Source organism: Typopeltis vanoorti, chromosome 5, assembly GCF_054136105.1.
Source record: "Typopeltis vanoorti isolate ZY-2024b chromosome 5, IOZ_Tvanoo_1.0, whole genome shotgun sequence".
In the NCBI taxonomy this organism is placed as follows: domain Eukaryota; kingdom Metazoa; phylum Arthropoda; class Arachnida; order Uropygi; family Thelyphonidae; genus Typopeltis; species Typopeltis vanoorti.
The window spans coordinates 116,210,140-116,228,393 of record NC_143553.1 but is presented as its reverse complement, the minus strand read 5'-3'; the positions used below and the strand labels follow the sequence as shown (position 1 = coordinate 116,228,393).

The following is an 18,254-nucleotide window of genomic DNA, read 5'->3' as shown; positions in this document are numbered from 1 at the left end:
ACTAAAGTAGATCTTCTGAAGGAAAGCCAAAGAAATGATTTTTCCTCTCATATGAACTTATCCATGGCGGATTTCAAACGCACCTTAATACCCACAGGGGGGTTGCGGCTAAGGGACAGATAATCCAGAAACCCTACTATACTAAACTAATTATTTTCAAGCTACTTTACAATCCTCCAAGTAATAACATTCATATGCACAGTGGATTCGAATCCACAGTTTAGTTGAGCGAAAATGCTTATCCTATGTACTCGGTCAACCAAGCTAACAGATGCCCAGACCGTAGTCAAAACTATAAATAACCAAGAATTTTAATTTAGTTTATAAAACAGTTTTACTCCTTTTTTATATTATTAAAGTATCAATACATTAAATTTACGCTTTATTTTATATCACATTTAAATATTTTTGAAGTAAAAGTAAACATAAAGATAATAATAGCAGATCTTTAAAGAAAACACCAACTAGTTTCTTTTATAATCTCTTTTAAAATGAAGTTCGAAACTATAAGTGATATTATAAGTGATATTAGTTATTTTATCCGACACAAAGTAAATATATATCTCAAGGGAAAAAATCAACTGTAATGCGAGATAATTAAGAGCGACACAGTTTTTCAAGTAGGTGTCTCTTCGCATATACTACACTGCATTAAAGATTGTTTCTTTGTGAACTTATGCCAGACATTCTCTATTATGTACGGTTAATCTCTCACTCGAAAACACAACAGAGGCCCTTCACTTGCCATCTTTTCCTTTTTCTTGTGGCTAAATCTAATTAAATTTTCAAGCCCTTCGACTTGCGAAGAATTTCCCCCTTAACTTCCATGAGGTGCTAGTCATTGTTCATGGGTGAAACAGGTATCTAGGAGATGATTGATTGATTACACCATATCGGCTAAGGAATGCTATCCATCACTTTTCTCTTTTCCTATATTGCTTTTAAATGACGTTAAAGCATAGAAGACAAACGAGAAATTACTGAAGATCAGTGATGTGAAACCACCTACTCCCTCTGTCTTATCCCTCCATTGTTTTTTTCAGTGGGTTGAAAATGAAAGGGGGATAGTGTTGAACTTACGGTATCATAATTCCCTGGGATGCAGGGAATATTGTTGCTACTTGGAAACACACACACACGCTTAAGCCTTTATGTGTGTATGTGTGTGGGAAGGTAATCAATAGCCAATAATTGACTGCCAACGAACGTAGAGAGTTTGGATTGTGAGACACTCGATGGAGTTGGGAGATGAGGTGAGTTGGGGATTTTCTCTTTTCTATCCCGGCGTGTTATTAATCGGTCTTGTTATAAGGGGATTGACGAAGTTTTTAAAAGTTTTCTAGAAGGGATGATTACAGGAGTGGCTGCGATGGAAGAACTAGAATTACAAAAGAGAACGAATTATAATCCTGTAAAGTAATTCAAAAAAAAAAACGGAGTGATGGTTTGGCGACTATTTCGATCGACTGTGTTTACATAACGGTATATGACAGTAATGAAAAAAGTACTCATTTGAAATTTAAAAAAAAAGTTGCAAATATTAAAAAATTATTCACTTGATATAATGGGACCACGAAATTTTAAAAGTGATTTGTATAATGTTTACTTTTCTATTTAAAAATGCTCCGGAGTTGTTGCGATATTAGCTAAAACGGAACGTTCTTGAATTATGAAATAACCACTGCGGGGCAGAAATTTTAATTAATTCCCGGAACCGAAAGTAGTGTTGCCTATTCACATATTTAGCTTCCTTAGCTCAATTAGATTCAATGCTATCCATTACTTAGAGAAACTTGGGTTGGAAACCACTCTACGTGGAGAACCTTTATCAGAACTTTTGAGGTGAAGATGAGTTAGCCGGTCTCATGCGGAGTTGGCAGAGTTTTTTTACTTCCTGAAACTCGGGCTTTTCTTTCCGCGAAACAAGCAAACCGTCGGAACACATGCAATATGCAGACATAAGAGACTACGGGCATAAGGATTAACTACCCTATTCCGATCTGATTTCAAAAGCTTGCATGGTGTGGTCTACGTCAGCGTAAAACATTATGAAGAACGACTCATTTAAGTTATTCGGAATCATGTTAAAATATGTCTTTTATTTCTTCCATATCTGTAATGCTATCTGTCTTTTTAACCAATTCTCCTCCAGCTTCCAACCTTTGGTACTAAAAAGGTTCCAAGAGGAACGATCTGTGGAACTTCTACTTGTAATTTACGTGGTCATACTACTGCTTCCATTCCTAATCCAAAACATCTACTCTACGTTATTCACAGAAATCATCCTCACGGGCATGAAAGCCTTCCTTCCTTCATTCATCCAAAATTCTTTCCCGCTTTCCAACCCATGGCTTAACAAAATGTGCACCAAAGCGGTTGAATAAAAAAAAAACAAAATCAAGATACTGCAATGTGACTTGTCACAAGAATCTCAGCTTCGTATTCAACTTACACTTAATAAATGCAAAACAACCAACAGAAAATCCAAATCATACCTCATAAAGGCCGGTAGCAGAAAACGTGTGTCCTCAGCCTTTGCAAAGACAAACGGACTCAACTTTTGTTCATCTGCTCTCTAACTCCCTTCCCCTCTCTCTCTTTCATTCAAATGCCACTACTATCACAGCAGCAAAAGATAAATCACCTAAAGACCATCTGGAGTTAATCTTCTATTCCAAGGCGATTCGCCTCCTACAATACAGTAAAGAGAACACCATAGCTTCCTGTGGTCTTACGTCGAAAAGACATCAAAATTATACTAAATGAACTAGATAGAAAAAGTCTTCTGTAGGAATGATATTTGTCCATTTCTCCTGAAACGTTGTACTTCAGAATTTACATAAGTCCTTTATGGTCTCTGCAATTTTCTCGCATAGAAACAAGCATATATATCCGACCTATGTTTAAAAAGGAGATAAAAGTCTGCTCTCCAACTAACAACCAATAACTATCACCTAAGCCCACTAAAAAATAATGAAGAATGTCATCAGTATTGAACTACTGCTACCCGGAGGCCCACCAGTTAATCAGCAACCACCAGTATTGATTCCTCCACTCTATATACACATAGCTGACCTTTTAACTACAACACTCAGCACTGGACACGTAAAGTTAAGAGAGGCACGCATTATCGCTCTTGATTTTTCCAGAGCTTTTGATCGCTTCTGCCATCAAAGCCTGCTGGATAAATTGTCATGCTTTGGGCTACCTTCCATCCTCTGTGATTGAGTATCCATCTTTCTCTCAGGTCGTTCATTACTTATTACGATGGATGGTTACCCCTCTTCGAGATTTTTAACCAATGCACTCAGGACTCTATTATATTACTCATTCTCTTCCTCATACATATAAATGATCTACTCTCGATCAAACATAATCCTGTCTACAGCTTTCCCGACTATAGTACACTACATTCCTCGCACTCGTTCCATAAACTATGCAATGTGCAAATATTCTAAACTTCAAATCTAAAACAAGTGCCTTAAAAACTGAACTCGATACTATCCTTCAATGGAACGAGGAATTCTGATCACTTACATTGCTGCTAAACACTCAATCTTCCTTTTATACGCAGTTCTTCAGACAACATCATATCTCACTTCTTTGACTGACCTTTACTTGCAACCTCTCCTAGCATAAACGCATCACATTAGTTTCCCCGTTTTTCTAAAATAACTGGGCACTCTCTTCCGCTGAAGATGATACTTTTCACCGATCCAACTACAAATCCTGAACTCACCGTAGTGGACTGATAGATGATTCTTCCCTCCCTGACTCATTTCAACTACTATCCCTAGACACACTGTTTCAACATTATATCTTTTCTTCTACAGGTTTCGTCATTCATTATTCTTTCTCTCTCTCCGACGGGCTTGTCAAAACACGAGCAGTGGCTACCCGATATCCTTTCACAGTAAAATGTCAACAGATTCTTTCAATAACTTTCTACACGCACTGATATGTTTTAGATTCTTGCACGTTTTGTGGATGGATTCGATATATTTAAAAAAAAATCAACTGCATTTTCTTTTAAATTTTCTATAGGGGAAAAATTATGATGCACTAACTTAGTTGAAGAAACTCATTTTTCCCAATTACCGACAAGAGAATTCAAAAATATTTTGTGTGCAGTTATCTTCGATTTACAATATGCAATCTGCTAATTTATAAAGGGAAAAATCCCTTAAATGAAATTCCATAAAATCAAAACTTTACCATTCTCATTATCTGTTAACTGCCCACCGCCATATTTCTAATTCCAAGAATTGCAATTTCATAAAGACATTAGTGGACAACTAGCTCATTATGAAATAATTAATTAATATCGTACTGTCATATTTGCGTGGAAAACGATTTGACACTGGTGAAGAATAAAACTGTTATAATAAATTATTTTACCAGATTTCTTATCCCGATCTTTTCTAACGAGATGTATTTTTTTTTTGTTCGCATAGTGTGGATTTCATACAAATTCAAATTAAAACGTTTATTATAATTATAATTATTATTTTATTATAATGACAATAGTTTAATTTTCGCAGAATAATTACATAGACATAATAAAATAATAGTATATTACGTTTTTCTTAAAACACAGTACAGAATGCCCAGTGCATTCATGTTTTGTAGAGATATATAATTCTAACAGTATTAAGGTTTTATGCATTTATTGTATTAACAGGCTTTGGAAAAACAATATTTGGCTTATAGTAAAGGTGTCTGAAGATGATATTAGAGTACATAAACTTTACTACTACTACTGCTAATAATAATAATAATAATAATAATAATAATAATAATAATAATAATTATTATTATTATTATTATTATTATTATTATTATTATTATTTAATTAGGTCCACGCTGTTAGCCTAGTGGCTGCGCGCTTTGCAACCATATGCCTGAGGAAGGAGTGTCCTAGGCTCGATTCCCGTCGACCACGTGAGGAGCTGAAGGATCTTCCTCAGTCATAACCACGTTAGCCAGTCTTGGGCGTGGACAGTAGGGTTTTTTCCCACAGTTTATCCTGGGGTTTTTCATCCCGCAAAGCAGGCAAACCGGCCTTGAGAACTCAACGCTACAGGACATAGGTTACACAGGGGCATAGGGCTGACCACCTTATTCTGTGAACGGTTTGAGGTCCGATGATTAATAAACCCTCGACACCTCAAGATGAGATGACAGATTATTTAAATTAATATATAAATATTTGATATTAAATATTACTACAAATATCAGAATGCCATATGCAGGTAATACGTACGTCATATCTATTATTATTATTGAAACTGCTAGAGAAAAGGCTAATTCGCAAGTTGTTTGCAAAACACTCTCAACTGTAACCATGGTAACAAGTCACTCTAACACACTCGCACGAAAAAATAACATAAAATAAAAATAAAAACACTATCCTGGCCACTTGACTTCTTAATTAACTAAAGGCAAGATAAGACTTTATTAAAAGCGGGCGTACTTTACATACCTAACTACTAAGGACCAAGCCAAAATTTCAAGTAACGTTGTTAATTAACCAAATAATAGATTAAAAAAAGAGTTTAAAAGCTCGTAATAGCCACTTCCGGCACCCAATTCGGATTCTAATTAAGGAACACTTTGGAATTCAATTGTGGAGTAGTTTGTTGCGTTTTTCGTACTATCGTTCTAAGCTTATCAGTGCTATTTCATTGTACCGACCAACTTCAACGGTTGCTGTCACTGATGATAATTCTCTCCAAGAGTTACTTTTTTAGGGAATTCCTTTCTAGTTGCGCACCCCCTCGAGTTTGTATTAAGTGGTATAATTGATGAAGTTTGTAACTTTCTTTGATTAGTTGAATAAAAAAAAAACTGGAAACGTTTTATATCATTATTCGAGTAGTAAGTACGAAAACAATATTAAAAACAGATATGATAATATTTTTACTAAGTTTGCTTAAACTATATATATATATATATATATATATATATATATGGATATGGATACATATGGATATATATATATATATATATACATATATATATATATATATATACTATTTGTATTCTTCATTAGAAAAACTGAAGATATTCTAAAAATAACAAAATGTTCTAAAAATATTTAAGAATATATATGAACACCTTACAATTATACACTTAAGTAAATCATAAAAAAAGAAAGAGAAAATCACCGCATATCACGATTGTGGACTAGTTGAACATTCAATCCAATACCCTTGGAGGGTAATGGATGGCAATGCTGTAGCCGGTGAAGTTCTAACTGAGGCTCGGCTATTGCTTGTTACCCTCCTGCCATGATCAGAGCTTTAATTGCTCAATACCACCTTATCCCTACACTGTCCTCTACAGATAACGGGGAAGATGAAAAGCATTCTTGCTTCGCCCCTTTAAGCCAGTCCTTATAAGGACCGCATATCACGGTCGATTGATCACATTCAATCATCCACATAATCAGAATTAATAGTCCTTATAAGGACTGGACTATTAATTCTGATTATGTGGATGATTGAATGTGATCAATCGACCGTGAGATGCGGTGATTGATTCATTCAATCCAATACCCTTGGAGGGTAAGGGATGGCAATTCTGTAGCCAATGAAGTTCTAACTGAGGCTCGGCTATTGCTGTTACCCTCCTGCCATGATCAGAGCCTTAATTGCTCAATAACACCTTATCCCTACACTGTCCTCTACAGATAACGGGGAAGATGTGCTTCGCCCCTTTAAGCCAGTCCTTATAAGGATATAAGGAATTCTGATTATATTCATTCGCAAATGCAAATGAATTAGATTAATTCGGTATCTCTATTTAAAATAAAGATTCAACCTGTATGCATAATATAAATGTATAAATACGTAAATTGCCAACTATTTTTTTAAAATTATAACATATATATATATAAATATTTTTTTAAATTATAATATATAATATATGGATATCGATATCTAGCATGAATATTTCTTATCAGAAGTCCTAAAAACGAGAGTAAACTTGATTTGATTTTTAGAATAGTTGGACCATCTACCTATAACAGCAAAATCAATCATTGTACTCAGCCATCATCGTTTGAAGATGGTTCTTTCATCTTTCTTTGGCTAAAGCGGAACCCATTTGTCATTCCACTCGATACCCAACGTCTTCCGCCAGATGGGAATGATAATTATTAAACGTCACACGTTCGTAATTTTTTACCGCCCATAAAAATACAGCCACAAGTCATTCCCAAAACATCACGTTTCCAAAGACACATGTATCTGTATTCGTTATCTCTCTCATATATAACGGACTTTCGTCCGCTACCAATAGTTACATTGCCTGACACCTTTCCTTTTACGACATCCGCCTTAACACATGAGTGATCTAGCCGTTCCTGTAGCGATGATATGTGACACACCTGTCTTATGCACACGGCACATAACTAGAGAAAGGATAACGAGATTGGAGTGTCTTACAGTGTGGATGGTAGGCAGGTGTCGTGAGAAAGTGTCGTATATATGTGAGGCGATATTTTAACCGCTTTTCTTTCCTTTTTCATTGACCATACCAATATGCCGATGAAATTAATGCTGTTTCCATGGAAACCACTATATTAAGATTATAAGTGGGCGATAGTCGATATCTCCATTTTTCTTACAAAAGATTTCTTATTGTAGGCAATTTTCAGATAGACTATTGTGCATATTTTTATCATATTTTGAAATGCGCTTATAGAGTAATAAATAAGATAGGGGAACTAATAAAAAATGAAGAAATATTTCTCCAACGGCTTACCGATACATTATTCAAGATCTTCCAGTAGCAAAATTTCGCAGATATTCATATACCATCAAAATATTCGAACTTAAAGTCAGAGCAGATGTCAAAGTGGAGAGCTAACTCCGGTTATATTACTACACTAATAGTTATCGATAAAAGCTTCGATGAATGGCATTCTATGAATACAAACCACGATTTTGCATTATTTTTGGGAGTGAGTATAATTGCACAAAAATAATGGTCTCGTTTGTAAAGAGGGGGATCATTATGGCGATCCTCAGAGCCGAATATAAACTATATATATCAAAAACAAATAAAATATTTCTGTGACCTAAGGATCACAGCTAACTAATTTGATTTAGTTATAAGTTATTACGTTAATGAATCTAAGTTAACGAAGGTACAATATATACAGCTATAAATTAGAGCTAAATGTTATTTATAATGTTTGGTAAAAAAACGGTTTTAAAACAGAAGTTACAAGAATCCGATCGTGTACACTCTGAGGGAAATTAGCTTCATCGATAGCTAAAAAAAAATCCCAGGTAACCAAACCTTAGTCAGTACAGTAGGTGCGAACAAGTACTCTATTTTATAAATTATCAAGATGCTAATAAAGTAAACCTAGATAAGAATTAGTTAACTATTATATCTCAATTAAAACTTCGATTTTTATTAGTTACTTCATTAAACTGATATTTCGTCTTGTTAAAGTTGTGTACTTCTTCTGTATCTGTTGCTAACAGACTCCGTAAATGGCAAACATACAAGGACTTGTTGTTTCACTGAAATACAAACTGTTTACATGATGTCTTTGACTTTAATTAAACTTGAAAATCCACCTGTAACCGCCTCCATTGCTTAGTAACACACGATCTCATTCTTAGCATTCGTATTTAAATGTAGTTTGGCGTGTTCTTCCTCAAATACGTCAAGCAAGTGGATTAAAAGTTAGCATACATTTGTGTAAAGGATTAACAAAAGGTTGAAATTTGCATAGAATTTTCATAGAAATTTACAAACCGTCTGCATATCTGGTAATATTAAATCGAAACGGATGAAATGGAAGCGGGAGCGAAGCAAAGTCGAGTTGAGAAATGGTTTACGATATCTGTTCTCTAGTTAGTAAATCCTCCACGATGCACGCGGGCGGCAGGCCTCAGAGCAAAACAAATTGATTATCAGCTCAGCAAAGAGAAGAGAGAGAGAGAGAGAGAGAGAGAGAGAGAGGGAGTCTTCTCTTTCCCATTTCCGCCTTAGCATCCACATTAAAACGAATAGTTCAGATCAGCGGAAACTGTGATTGATACCTCTTAACTCTTTATGTATCGATGCAGAATTCATTTTGAGAAATTAAACTCTTGTAATGCTTCCAATCATCAATGTCGGAAACAACAGATCCAATTTACCCTGTCATTTACTGATGTCCCGGCATAGCATGCGCACATGGGATCGATCAATTGGCTGCCACATGCCTGTAGATGCTTCGCTAAACGAACGAACGTAGTCAATAGAAGCAGTAGAAATACAGTGCACTGATGTTGTATGCAACATTGTTATCGGGATGTTGTTTTTCCAGTCACGAATTGACTTTTTTTCCCCCTTTTCGTTCGTTCTATTTAGAGTTTGTTGCCCCATGTATCAGAATGTTCTCTTCCTTCATCTCCCTCTTCTTTCCTGTTTTTTCGCCCTTTCCGAAGCTATGGTGGGTAAAGTTAACAAGCCTGTATTAGAAAATCTAGCTCATAATCTTACCGTGTTTATTCATCATACCCATCGATGACATGAAGTTATTAGCTACGCTTAATTAGAGCATGTACGCTAGATATTTTTATATATAATCTATAAAATATAATGTAAAAAATAAAGTTCTAGGAATAAATTTAATTTTAGAAATTATATTAAAGCAAAACTAAGAAAATTTAATAAATTATTTTAATGTGTAAAATTTATTACATATACTCTTTATATATAAATACAAGGAAAGCTTTTGGAGGATAATGGATGGCAATGCTGTAGCCAATGAAGTTCTAACTGAGGCTCGGCTATTGCTGTTACGCTCCTGCCATGATCAGAGTTAATAGCCCCATAATTATTGTCCTTATAAAAGGACTGGCTTAAAGGGGCGAAGCAAGAATGCTTTTCATCTTCCCCGTTATCTGTAGAGGACAGTGTAGGGATAAGGTGTTATTGAGCTATTAAAGCTCTGATCATGGCAGGAGGGTAACAGCAATAGACGAGCCTCAGTTAGAACTTCATTGGCTACAGCATTGCCATCCATTACCCTCCAAAGGTTAATTATTGTCATTAGTTGCAAGCTAAATAGATTATTAATATTAATAACGTGTTTGTCATAATCATCTCCAGTGAAAACGTTTTGAAAAATTCCCGTCCCCTTCCAGACTAGCGAAAATATTTTTTAATTACACATATTTTTAATAATATAAAACTAAATATAAACTTTTCGAATATAAATTAAATTTGCTTTCTTTAATTTATCTGAGAATATAAATTGAAAAATACATTTGAAGAGTTTAATAAATTATTTCAATGTATAAAATTTATCACATATACTCTTTATATATATAAATATTATCATAGAGTATTGTCAAGTACTCTCTAAAATCACCAAGAATCTGTGAGTTTGGAATTTACATTATTGTATAACAATTAAACCTCCTTAACCATACAAAGAATTTTAAATTTCTTCATATGTCGTTAAAAATGTTTCATACAACTGCATATCCCATCCACTCTGTCAAGGAGAGTCTCCTGTACTTGGAGAACCTCCATTCTACCAATAATAATTTTTTATAAACATCATTCACTAATCATTATTACTCTGTTAAGATGAGGAAATTTTTTCCTTTAATTCATTTTTTCTTTAATTAATTAATGTTTCAGTAGCAGCTGGTCTTGTTTTCATTGCATGTAGTGTAAGTGGAGAGGTCATCTGATCCCATCCAATCTTATATTCCATTAACCTATACTTGGTCTTCACAGCCTACTAGTGATCTGTGGTCTGTTAAAGTCAAATCATTCGTTTCTTTTTTTATAAATCTAATTTTGGTTAAAGTAATGTGGTTATCCTGTGTCTGCTATGCATGTTAATGTTTTTTTTTTTTTTTAATTTATGTGTTTTTGGCAAATTTTGCTATTCTGCAGAGATAAAACGCATCCACCTACATAGCAAGAATTCTCCTTCAGGCGAATAGTAACCCCAGACACGTTTTTCTAACGAAACTAGAGAGAAGCCAAGGTGAGCCACACGCACATACATATTTACATGAGGCAACTGAAAAAAAAAAAAAAAAAACCTAAGGAAGGTAATTATACTGCTCAAAACAATTAGGGAATATTTTGGTGTAAATTTTAAAGTTATAAAAATAATTTACAAATGTAACACATTTATTTAAAAATATGTTTAATATACAACAGTGTAGAACACGCAGCTGCGTACAAAATCATGTTAAGACTTGTCGAAACGTGTCATAGCCGTATTAGCATGTTGGGGATATAAAAGCGTGGTTTGTTGCGCTCACTTCCACAGTGCATAATTATCACTTCAATTGTAAACTTGTGTCACCTACCACTAATTATTTTGTTAAAAATGGCAGAGCAACATGATATCCCAGAATCCATGGCTTGGAGTGCCATTGATCGATTAGAAGCTGGACAAACGCAGCAAGTTGCCGTGTATCTCAAAGCGTAATTTCGCGACTTTGGAATCGCTTTCTGGAGACGAGAAATGTTCGAAATCGTCTTCATGCCATACGTTTATATGCTCGAAGACCAATGGTTTGCATTCCCTTACTGCAAATCACAAAAGAGCCCGAAGAATTTGGGCACAGGAACACCGTAATTGAACAAATGAGGATTGGGCTCGTTTACTTTTTAGCGACGAGTCCAGGTCGACGAGTCTGCAACCAGATAACTGACATATCTCGATATCGCCTGAAAGTGGAACAAGAAATAATCCACAGTTTGTTCGTGAAAGACCCCAACATCAAGGTGGAAGTTTGATGGTATGGGGTGGATTTAAGTATAAGTGGCCATACTGATCTCTGTTTTATCAGAAACGTTCCTTAACAGCCCAAAGGTAACGAGATGACAATTTGAAACCAACAGTTCGTCCATATGCTGCTGCAATTGGCCAAGAATTCATTCTTATGGATGACAATGCTCGTCCACACCTTTTAAATTTGGTACAAGAGTGGTTTGAGGAAGAAGGTATTGAACGAATGGACTGGCCTGCCTGTTCACCGGATTGTAATCCAATCGAACATGCCTGGGTTGCTTTAGGTAAGCGCATTTCTTCTCGACTGGTGCCACCACGATCGCCTCAACAGCTCGAAATTGCTCTCACAAAAGAGTGGGGAAATACCCCACAAGAACTGTTTGAATCATCTTATCCGGTCCATGCAATCAAGACGTACCGCTGTTTTGGCTGTTAATGGAGACCATACGCCCTATTAAAAATTAACAAAAGCGTTTTTGGCTATTCTTGTTGTTATTCTTGTTAAACTTATTTCACGCTAAAATGTATAATTTGTAATAAATATCGATTATTTAAACAATATCTCATCAATTACACCCTATCCATAAGTAAGAAATATTTATTCATGTATAACGTACCCAATAGTTATAATTATTTGCAAAAATTTATAATTATCCGACAGAAACTAAAATATCCCGTAATTGTTTTGAACAGTGTACTATTAAGACTCTTAATTCTCTGGCATAACAAAATGTCATATTTGATTGCTGAAATGTTTGTCTATGTTATCATCTTAAGCCTAAAAATGCTTATGGACCCAATTTAAGTAGAATCATCATCTTTGAAGGAGAAGATCAATCTTCATAACATATTTTTCTATTCATTTTTGGTGTGATATTTTTACTGACTTTCTAGATGCGATGTTTAAAGCTGACTGGGCTTTTTACAAACATGAAAGTCCCATTCCTTTCTTAAACTGAAACTATATGTTCCTTTGTTAATAAAACATTTCCTTCCGTAAATCATTGTAGAAGCTATATGAAGTTCATCATGAAAATATCCAGTAATTATTCAAATAAGCAACTTTGTCCTCATTGCAAACGCCAGTTTTCGATGTCTTGTCCTTCTTCGATGTGTTTACTTTGGACATGGCTGTGCTGTTCTTCGGGACAAAACTCTGCTGGAGAGATAGTTGAAAACATAAATGAATCCAAACAAACAAAATATATCAACAGGTCTCAATTGTAGTGTGCACTGGGAATACAAAACTCACATTCTTTGAGATTTTTATAAAGTTGAGAAGTGGAAAGATTGCTGAAGATTAGGGAAGGAAAAAATACTCAACAGTATTATAGATATTATAATGATAATGCTCACATTCGGTACCGAAATTTTATTTTAATACATAAAAAGAAGGGGAGAATTCGATTGACTTAATCTTATTTCCACATGGCGAAGATTGGAACCTGTAACTAAACGTAAAGAATTTGAAACGCCTCTGATTATTTAGAGGTGACAAGATCTCGCATGACAGAAATGTACTTGGTGACTGCTTATGAATTATACTGATGATATGATGACGTAGATTGCAATTAGTAAGGACAGAATAATCACTGTTCCGCGACACTGAAAAAAAAGATTATCCATTCAATGCTACTGGAAAAAAAAAAAGTTTGAATCCCAACCTATCAAAGATTGTAAACGAGTGTGCTACATTAGAATCATCGATAGTTTGACGGCCAGATATATATTTCGGAAACACTGCTATATTGAGCAAACGTCAAACCTTTAAGCCACTTCAGGGCTCCAATAAGCAGAGCTGGTAACCTCAAGTAGGCGAATAAAATTCGTCTATCGGCTTAAAGAGATTCGCTGAGATACTACACTACTAATTCACAGTCTAGTGGTTTAGAAAGTGTTATTTTTTTTAAATTTTTTTGGGGGGGGGAGATGGACTCCTTGACTCTTTATCCCTGCGTCTGAATGAAGAAAATCTATGTGGATGGGGTGTTATTGAGCTAAAAGCTCTAGTCATGGCTGGGTAACGGCTAATAGCCAAGCCTCAGTTAAAACTTCATTGGCTACAGCTTACTGCTAATCGTTATATCCTCGATAACCCTGCCTAGAAAATGTTAGGGTAACTAATCTTCCATAATATAGTTTAATTGTATTATATATAGAATGATATAAATTACTTCTTGATCACTAGTTCAAAAAAAAATTATGTACTCTTGAAAAACTATTTAAATATAATAAAAAATATCATAGTATTTTGAATTATTTAGAAGAAAATATACAATATCGAATTTATGATATGATTTTATTGAAAAATTAGTTGGAATTCCATTCTGGACATGAGCAACCTTTATAAGAAATTTTAACTGAAGATAAGTCAGCTAGTCGCATATAATGTTGGCAAAAGTTCGTGCGTAGGGAAATTTGGATTTTAAATCCCGAAAAACTGATACTGGTCTTTGAAAATAAATAAATATAATGGCAGATATATTCGATGATGAAAATAGGATTGACCTTCTACTCGTAATACTGATTATGATTATATGAAGCCGAACTACCTGGTCAATTGAGTAAAAGAATATGCGCATGGATGAAAATTTCAATGAAATTATTTTAAAGATATTTATCAGAAGCTGTATTTGGGAAGTAATTTTAAAGTTTACGTAAAAGAATAAAAATAAATAAATAAAAAAACTTAAATTAGTTTAAAACGATCATTTTAAGCTAAGGAGAATAGCTTACGAAATCGCTCCAACAGACTTCTTTCTGTAGTCTATTTGAAATAGTTGCGATTTCTCGAACACGTCGTAATCACAGAAAACACAGCACACACCGAGTCCATACATAGGTGTCGCTGCTGTCGTAACAGATTTGTCACAAAGTTCGATTTGCAACATGTTAGATTCCGAAGTTAAAGTAGAAAAAGAACGGATAAGACATGGGAACCATTAGCAAAATGCTAAACACAATAGACGCGTGGTTTTTTTTCCTCCCGTCTTTTTCTTCTTCTGCCGATACAGTAGTCAATAATATGCCACCCTCCCCCCCATTCTCCTTCGACTTTCTTATCTCCAAGTGGAGAATTCGTATCGATTCCCTTTATATTTCTCTGCGTCTCTCTCTAGCCCAAGTTATAGGCCGCACACTGGCGAAAAAGGTTATTATGCATTGTGAGTGAATTAGCACACAACACACACACACGCACGCACTGCTCTTATCATTTTAGGAATTGCTGGATATGATTCCGAAAGCTAACCGCTGAATGGAAGAAGATGGAATACTAAAAGGAGAAGAAACAGAGAAATTTTAAAAAGTATTACTTAGATAGAGATTTACTAAATAAAATGGGATACGAAGAAGAAACGTAATCGGTTAATAATATAAGAAAAATAAAGTGAAGCAAAGATGTATTCGTCAATTTACAGATTACTACCAACACGGTTTTTAAGCACTACTGAATTGCTGTCCAAAGTTTATACTCCATCCTGAAAGACGGAGGTCATCGTTACGGACTGTATATCCAAGATAGTAAACAATCCTTAATCGATTGTGGCTAAGTGTGTCGATTTGATCAATACCATTCGCAGAGGGAATGGATATAAATGGAACGTGGAAAAGTAGTCGTTCCCGCAGGAGAGAGGAAAGTTTCTGATGGCAAACTCCCCCATCCCTAGTTCACGTTGGTATCCGTATGAGCGAGTCAGTCATATGACGATAATCGGCCGATTGGTTTTCATATCCGTAATAGCAGTCATTCATGTAGAAACGATTTTCCATTTTCCCAACCTGACTTATGGGTCAGTCTGTAATTGATTAAACAACATTCTCTTATACTTCTCTGAATTGACATTATTACGAGGAACGTTTAAAGCATGGTAGAAATTTCCTACCAAAGGGATTCTTCTGATTGTTAATCCAGCTAGTTTTATTTAGAAAAATACTCTAGCTTTTAGCTCTTTAGCTAAGTCTAAAATTAAAAAAAAAAAAAAAACTATTAGATAGTAGAAAGCGAGCTTCGCAGAGTTGTCAAAGAATTCCATGGTTTTATAAATAAATTGGGTTTAATGGATCAATAGAATATGCTGCAGAATCATCCAAATGATCATGTCACCATTTTGTCGAATGTATAAATTTGTAGATATTGAGTTAAATATTCAGCATTATAACTCATCTATAAAGTAGTCTGTGTATTGTAATAATGACTGTACATAAAAGCATGTCTTTTCAACTAAATGACACGTGTGCCTTTGTTTAAATCACGCTTAAACCACGAGGAATCGTTAAAATGACTTTTCAATGATAGGTGATTTAGCTAATCTTCTGTCAAATAGATAGAAGGGCGAACTGATGTCATTGAGATTCATCATATTTTCAATGAATCCCAGCTAACTTATTATTGTTCGGAATTATGTCCAAAGTAAGTAAGGGTGCAAGTCCACTGTACTGTATCTGTTAACTACATGTATTCTAACTCATCTAAGGCCTTTTGTTCTTAGAGTCCTAGATCCGAACCCAAGTCATTCCAGCCTAAAGGCATCGTGAATGTTAACTCAGCCATGGAGTTCTGTTTCTTAACTCTGTTTCTAAATTCTAAATTTAGCAACAGATAAATGTAAATTATCTTAAAGATTAAGACAACTTGTGTTTTTACAGTAGCATTAGAATGAGAAAACATGATTTCCCATAACATTATTATTTATATAACCATAACATCGGTAATGTGACTGATAACAGAAGGATGGAATAAAGAGAAAGAAGAAATAATAAAAAAAATACGTTGAAGCAAAAAAATAAAAAATAATAAAGAAAGAATTGTGAAAGGAAAAATAATCGATTGGATGAGAAAAATAAAACGAAAAGAAATTCAAAGAAAGAAAGAAAATACGAAACAATATACATGTACTAAATAAAATCAAAAAGGACTCACCATGAGTGATTAAGGTTGCATAAGACAGCGATGGACAATTTCCCTTCAAATACGTGACGTCACACTTGTAATCGCCTTCATCTTCCATTCTTAGCGGAGAGATACGCAAGTACGCCGTCGTTTGCTCAATGAAGAATTCGGCCCGACCTGGGGCTAATTCCTGTAGAGGCTTCGCGAGCGAATCGCTGTACAAGTAGAGTCGCTTCCAATCGTTCGACACGTTTTTCGTCCACGTAATGAAGTAAACTTTACCGCACGAGGTTATGTCGACATCACAGGGAAGGTCGGCAACTTCTCCAACCAGTCCGATCACGGTAGCATCACTCCCTGAAAGACATTGGAAGTATATACATTTAACATGTAGAAATTAATATAAGAATTCTTTATCTAATTTACAAATATAAATCGGTTAATCGAAGAGTTTTCATATGCTCCCAAAGTTCTAAATTTATTTAAATTATATTTTTAATTTAAATTCTAATTATATTTTTATGAAATATAAATAAAATTTTAGGAACTGAAATAAAAATTTAAATAATTAAAACAAGATGTTTGTTTTTAAATTTGAATTAAAAATGAAATAAAAATTAAAATACAGTAATTTATAAATTCGATAACTAAAAATTAAATAAAAGTTACATTTCTCTGTAACTTATGGAGGGTGATGGATGGCAATGTTATAGCTAATGAAGTTCTAACTGAGGCTTGGCTATTATTGCTGTTACCCTCCTGTCGTGATCACAGCTTTAATAGCTGAATTTAAAAGCATTCTTGCTTCTTCCCCTTTAAGCCAGTCCTTATAAGGATAAGGGCTTTAACTTATGAATAATAATTACACATCATTATTCACTTTGTTGACTGTTTGTTGTTGTGGGATAGTGGTTTCTGATAGTAGGTAGCAATTCATCTCATAAAATTTTCTGGTACACTTGTGCATTCACTGAACGTTTGGTGAAATGCAAACGACCAACACCGTGGTCAGAGGTCGAAATTGTAATTGTACTGTCAGAGAGAGGATTATCATATGTTCAGAGGTGATTGGGGAATCAATTCTACTCAATTGACTTGGATTCTCTTTTATGCAATCGCTCTCGGACCTCTTTTGTGGTGCCACGAACATTGAACTGCGAGAAGTATCCGAGCATCCTGAACAACGCAGTGCTTTCTACTTTGTAGCGGTTCTACGGAACTGACCATTGTCTTTCAGCAAGACAATGTACCGTGTCATAAGGTTGCTTCTGTAACTGCATAGTTTGGTGACATGAATTGCGTATAATGTGTGTTCTCAATGATGTGCGAAAATATTTTGAGTCCTGAAGTTTGAAAGCTTCCAAACTGCGATAGTTGGGCATTAAAAAATCCATCAGAACAGCATCAATTAGGACAATTAGATACCAACCATAAATTCATAATGTTTCCAAAATATAAGGAAGATTAATATACATTTAAGTTGCCATACATACAAAATATTAGCAGTGACTGCCAGTTTGTAATTAAGACGTCAGTATATTCTGCCTATCACATGAGTGTTCACCTACTTCTTCCTGTTTTTCGGGAAGAAAA

At 34.7% G+C, this 18,254-nt stretch overlaps 1 protein-coding gene across 3 annotated transcripts in view; it reads right to left on the bottom strand.

Moving 5' to 3' along the window:
• The window catches only part of LOC150106743 (hemicentin-2-like), a 487,441-nt gene that overhangs the window by 216,648 nt on the left and 252,539 nt on the right, over positions 1–18,254 (bottom strand). For all 3 annotated transcript variants that reach the window (XM_090393310.1, XM_090393308.1, XM_090393309.1), the window contains exon 2: positions 16,692–17,018. In XM_090393310.1, coding sequence (XP_090249436.1) covers positions 16,692–17,018 — 327 coding nt within the window. The remainder of the gene's footprint in view (positions 1–16,691; positions 17,019–18,254) is intronic.